General features: G+C 58.2%; 1 protein-coding gene across 1 annotated transcript in view; it reads right to left on the reverse strand.

Annotated features, from left to right (window-relative positions):
* Window positions 1–5,217: 5,217 nt before the first annotated feature.
* Window positions 5,218–6,236, reverse strand: part of PLEKHF1 (pleckstrin homology domain containing, family F (with FYVE domain) member 1) — a 9,168-nt gene continuing 8,149 nt past the window's right edge. The window contains exon 3 of the mRNA XM_010851103.1: window positions 5,218–6,235. Coding sequence (XP_010849405.1) covers window positions 6,035–6,235 — 201 coding nt within the window. The 3' untranslated portion in view covers window positions 5,218–6,034. The remainder of the gene's footprint in view (window position 6,236) is intronic.

The following is a 6,236-nucleotide window of genomic DNA, read 5'->3' on the forward strand; positions in this document are numbered from 1 at the left end:
CCACCCCCCAGTTTGGACCTGGGTTGCCTGGATGGGCATAGGAGGGTGGGAGACAGGCAAGGGAAGGACCAGGAGACACCTCGGTGTCTGGCTAGAAGGCCTGAGTGCAGGTGCCAATGGAGGCCAGACAAGCAGTTTACCCAAAGCCAACAGGGTCAGCTGTGGCCACAGGGGCTGCCCCTGCAAACCCAGCATCCTGCCAACGGCCCCCAGGAGCTAGAAGTCAAGGCCATCTCCTCCTAGAAGAGAAGCATCTATGGAATGGGCAGTGGCACAGGGCCTGGGCTGGGAACTGTAGGGGGATGATGGCCACAGATGAATGATGACTGAGCTGCCCCTGCCCTGAGTGGCTCAGGCTTGAGGGCTGGCTCTGATGGGCACAGGCCCACACAGGCATCTCCTGGAGGGTAGGGAAGCTGGAGCAGGGCTGCAGGTGCTCTGGGAGCACAAATGCGACAGCCGTGCTGACCCAGGGCATCCCAGGAAGGCAGCAGAGTGGAGGTGCAGCTGCTCTGGGGTTCACAGGGGAGCTAAGTCCATGGGCAGAGGGAATGGTGGGCACAGAGCTAGCAAGCAGCTCGAGAAGCCCAGAGCCTGGCTCTGTTGGGCTTGGTGAGAGAGACCCCTCTCCCTCACCTCTGGCCCTATGTTCTGCCCTCCGAGCACAGGTCTCACTGAATCTGCTCAAGGCTGAGGCAGGGCGGGCATGGGGAGAGTGGAGGTCCTTCACAGATGAGGGCCTGGGTACCAGGAAAGGCATGGGCCAGCCTACAGGTTCTGAGGAGGGAGGCTTCGGGGAATCCAGAGAGCCTGCTGATCAGGTGGGAAAAGCCCCAGATACAGCCAGGTCTCTGCCCTGCGTGCAGCCCTCAGAAAGGCCACTTCCTGCAGGCCTGGGATAGAGGCGGGCCAGCGGAAGTGACTGCTTTGCTCTGTGAGCGTGGCCTGAGAGACCCTGGGTTCTGGCTGAGAACTGGGTCAACCTTCCACTCACTCCCACCCTGCCCAGCGGCTGAAGCCAAGAGAGGCCCTGGCCTCCCCTGCAGCCTCTTTTTGTCCGTGTCCCAGGGAACAGGTTAGGGCAGGAGAAAGACCAGGCTGCCAGAAATCCTCTGATGCCAACCTGGATGACACCCCCAGTGGCACCACTGGGCCTCTACAAACAGGTGTGATGACAGCTTTCCAGAAAGTTCTGCCTGGGTAGGGGTGGGTGAGCACTTCCTGCCCTGCCTGAGAGGTCAACAGTCAGTGTCTTGGAGGAGGGGCTAGTCCTCAACCCTCCAGAAAGAGGCCAAGGTTCTCACCCAGAGCTTGACTGGAGGCTCCAGGAGTGAGACCCAATTCCCATTTCCTTGTCATCCCCTCTGCCCCAACGCCCTAGCCCATTTCTTACTTGATTCATTTATTCAATCAACAAATGTTTAATGCCAGGGACGAGGGTATGGTTAACAAAAAGACCCAGACTCCTAGACCTCATGGGGACTACCACCCTCTCTAATAAAGTCCTGCCCTTCTCTGAGGTTCAACCAAACACCACCTCCTCCAGGAAGCCCTCCATGACCACACAGCTGTCCTGGGACCTTAGGATAGCCTTGTGTGATTGGGTCTGCTTCCCTGGAACCAGTGCACAGGTGGGTCTCAATAAGTGGCAGCCACAGCTCCCATCAGCACCAGTACCCACCATCATCATCATCAACGAGAGATAATATTCCTTGGGTCCTGTCAATCCCTTGCCTGCCTGTGGCAGAGAGCACCCAAATGTTATCAGCACACATGCAGTGGGTCCTATTCAAGAAAACTCAGCTCTAAAAATCCCAACAGCCAAAACTTACAGGTAGAGGCCACGGGCTCACTCCCTGAGGAGGCCTCCCCTAATAGCTGAGTACTGAAGGAACATGGCACCCCTGCCTAGGGGTGTCAGTCCCAAAATGGCCTGAGGTCACCACTGCAAGTTCACTTTCCACCTGGAGCGACTTCCATCTGGGCTGCTTCCAGCAAGGGCGCTCCAGGAAACACTAAGGTGGTGGGGGCTCCATGCCCTCTCAAATGCATGGGCCTGGCCCTCAGACCCTCGTCCAGCTTGCGTCTCTGAGGAGGAGGGGCAAGGCAGGCCCTCCCAGGGCTCAAAGCAATGTTAGCATCCTTAGCTGCTGGCAAGGACATGGAGTCCATGCCCAGCTGAGGGGAAAGATTCCTGGGTGATGAACTGGAGCACTTGGCTGGCAGGACAGTTGGCTCTTGTGCCCTTGCCAGGCCTGCAAGTGAAGCCCCAGGAGAGAGTGTGAAGGCCTGGATGAGGCCCAGCAGACCCAGCCCTGCAGCCAGACCTAAGGCATCATCCTGGGGAGAGAACATCCACGAGCAGCAGACACTGATTCGGCCTGAGAGCTCCTGACCTCTTCCTCCACTGGTGGCCAAGGGCAAGGGTCAGCTGTGTGACCCCGACTGAAGGCAGCTCGAGTCTTGGATGACACCTGCTGCTGGGGAGGTGGGTGAGGAAGGCTCAGACCCCTGTGGCCTGGCTCGCAGCTGCTGCTGCTGCTGCTAAGTCACTTCAGTCGTGTCCGACTCTGTGCGACCCCATAGACGGCAGCCCACCAGGCTCCCCCGTCCCTGGGATTCTCCAGGCAAGAACACTGGAGTGGGTTGCCATTTCCTTCTCCAATGCATGAAAGTGAAAAGTGAAAGTGAAGTCGCTCAGTCATGTCCGACTCTTAGTGACCCCATGGACTGCAGCCCACCAGGCTCCTCCGTCCATGGGATTTTCCAGGCAAGAGTACTGCAGCCCCTTCTAAGAACAGTGGTGGGGGATGGGAGGTGACAGATGGGGTGTGAAGCAGGGTGGAGCCAGGACCTGGCCTGGCCCTTGACCCAAGTCAGGCTGATGAGGTTTCTCTGAAGGGAAACAAAACCAAAAGGAGTCAGAGATGGGGTCTCCCAAGGCGGTGCCTTCCCTACCTGGAGCCACGTCTTCCCTTTCTGGAGGTCCTGACTCCTCAGGCACATTCCACTCCACGCTTCAGTGGCTGCAGCCGATCGCTGCTCCACCTCACGTGTTGACCCAGGGCAAGCGTTCTGCCCAGGGCTTTTACTTTGCTTCCAAGGGTACCATCTGTTATCATCAGAGCATCTTGCAGAACAGGGCATGGGCCAGCCCTTTGGGATAAGTTGAGGGCAGCCAAGGCATGCCTTCTGCCATCTACTGTGGTAGGCAGATGTGGCCTTAGAGAAGCCAAGGCCACTCCTTGGGGACCTCAGGGGGAGCAGGAGGCTTCCTGGCCACTCTCCCAACTCAGTCATCTGTACATAGGCACCAGGGCAAGCTCCTGAAAGCAAAGAGCAGAACTGCCACCCTGCTGAAGGCTCCCGCAGCTTCCAGTGCATCACCACCCCCCCACCCCCACCCCCAGCTTCAGTCTGGCCAAGGTGCTCCAGAACACACAGGCTCCTCCCCTCCTCACGGCCTCTGCACTTGCTGTTCCCCCCAGTGGAGTCTGGAATGCCACCCTGGCCCCTTGGCCTCACTCACTCATCTCACCATTCGGGTGAGGGGTGAGCTCACCCCTGTGATTACTGCCCTCCTCCCGCATGCTGCTTGCCCCAGTCCATGCCCCACTCACAGCTCACACCAGAACCAATACCACCTGCTTCTGGACCTCTTGGTCTCCCCTGCCAGGCTGCACGTTCCTTGAGAGCTGAGAACTTGAGCCTTTCACTCAGGCTGTCTCTAGTCCCTGGTACAGCATACGGCCATGAGTGAGTCTGCGTGAATGAAGGGCCTCTAAAGGCTATTACTGGCCACCCGAGCCCTTGACTCCTTCCAGGACCTAACACCTCAGGACTCAGGGAAGCCACAGTCTGGTGGCTGGGGTCACAAGGGAAGCAGACTTGAGGGTGGAAGGCTGAGGGCCGAGCCAGCCCCTGCCCAGCTTGGTGAATAGGGCACGGCCTCACCTGCCCCAGTGCCCTGTGCTCCTCTGGCAGGCAGCTATGAGAAGGCTGCTGGCACCTGGAATCAGCTGTGGAAATCCTCTCCTGTCCAAAGGAACGCTGTCCTGGTGCTTCTATTCCCTGTTTACCAGGCAAGAGAGGTTCTCAGGGAGTGGGGCAGTGCCCAAGAGACTGGTGGCCGGATCTGGGCACTCCCTGCCTGGGCACTGACTCTGGGTGAAGGGACAGAACTGTCTGGCCAGGCCTTCCAAGCTGATCCAGCTTTAGTAAGTTGCCCTGCACCCTGAACCTGCCCTGAACCCTCTGTCCAGGCAGAACTGCCTGAACCAGTTTGTGAGGCTCAGGGAGGCCAAGGGCTTGTAAATTCTTGGAAGCATGTCTGACCCTTCCTACCCAGTCCCTCTGCCCTGCGGGTCAGACCATAGGCAGGCCCTGGGCGCCTCACACTTTGCCTTTCTAGCTCTCCCTCATGGCAGTGGCTCCACTCAAGAGCCGGCTGGAGTGTTGCCACCCCTGGCAGCGGGCCTGGCCTGCTGAATCAGAGCTAGCACTCGAAGGAGATCTTCAGGGTTCTGTCTGCAAGTGAATGACTGAGAACTGGGCCAGGAGGACAACTGCTCACCCAGGGACTGGAGCCGACGGTGGGGTTTCAGGCACTGCACCGTGTGGGCTGGGGGAGCTTTCCTGGCCCCAAAGTCACCACTTCTAGCTGACAGTGACCCCCTCTCTGCCACAGTGGCTAAGGCCAGCCAGGCTATGGGGGGAGGGGCTGGTACAGGAGACTGTCTTGAAGGACCACAATTCCATGGCTGGGTTCGGGCCAGGCATCAGGAGGCTGCTATTCAAGCTCTAGCCCCAACACACATTTGCTGAGCAAGGCAGCTTGCTGCACTTGGGATTTCCCCACTCGATGGCACCATACCCAGGGGCGGGCCTGGGCAGGAGACCACATGTGAGAGCTTTAAACCTGGAAGGCTCATACATAGCTGGCTCCTTTTCCTTACTTGCTGCCTGTTTAGATAACTCACACCAGGTGAACAGGGCTGCAGGTGCTAGGCCATAGTCACAATGCCTGGATGGCCAGGGCTCCATTCCTGGGAACCAGCCATGGTGAGGTGCGAACATCTGAGCCCACTGGAACTGCCAGCATTCTCAGGAATGCCCAGCGTGGTGGACAGTTGTTGAACTGGCCCCCTAGCATGGTTTCATTCCTTGATCACAGAGTTGCGTCTGAAGTTAAGAATACTCCTGGACTTTTCAACCACATGAGTGAATAAACTTTCTTTTTATTATTAAGTATTATGGATAGGGTTTCTGTCACTTGCAATAAGAGTCCTAACAGAAAACACTGCTTTCCCCAGCAGAGGGAGGGAGAAAGACAGGACTGAGAGGCATCAGATACCTAGAGAGAGCTCAGACTGGACCAGAGGCCTGGGCAGGCCGCCCTGGACCATGGAGAGCTCAGACTACAGTCCCTGGGGCTGGCGGGCACCCACAGCATGGCAGTCTCCTGCCTTGCTCTGGGTGAGCTCACAAGCCTGGCCTGACAAGGCCCAGCCAGACAGGTGGGCATCAGCAGGGTGGGTGGGTAGGTGCTGGTTTTCTGAAAGCCTCTCTGGACCCACAGTCTTCCCTGCAAGGGGGCAGGGCCAGGTGTGGTGGTTGAAGGCCTCAGAAAACAGGGACCTCACTCCAGTCCTACCTTCTCTCTTGTCCCTAAAGGTGCCTGGGATCGTCTAATTCTGGAGCTACAGCTCAAAGGGCTGAGAAAGGACACTTGTTCCCAAGAGGCCTAGGTATTTGGGGCTTGTTAAATGAAAAGGTAATTACCTTAAGTGGAACTAGAAGGATGCCAATATCCAAAAAGGAGATAAAGAGCCACTTTTCGGAGAAAAGGAGCCAGTTCCGCTGTGCCCACTACCCATGGGGTAGGGTCCCCTGGGGTAGGGTCCCCTGGGGTAGGGAGGGCCCTTCCGGGGTCTGGGCAGCTTGGGGAACTCTGCCCTCTCAGGGGTCTGGGTAGAGGCATCTGCTTGGACCGAAGTGACTAGGGAAGCCCTCCCTCATGGCTGCAGACCTGGGGTCAGCTGTGGAAGGATGACCAGGACACGCCCGAGGCATAGAACTCCACGTGGCTGGGCCAGTCCCCATCCCCACTGCCCTCCTTGTCCTCATCTGAGTCATCATCGTCTCCACTGGATGCCCCGCAGACGGCCCCCGCCAGGTGGGCCGACGGCCCGGGGGACCCGAGGCCCTGCTCCTCCACGTCCTCCTTCCGCTTCTGG

This window comes from Bison bison, unplaced genomic scaffold (assembly GCF_000754665.1).
Source record: "Bison bison bison isolate TAMUID 2011002044 unplaced genomic scaffold, Bison_UMD1.0 scf7180017864297, whole genome shotgun sequence".
Lineage (NCBI taxonomy): Eukaryota > Metazoa > Chordata > Mammalia > Artiodactyla > Bovidae > Bison > Bison bison.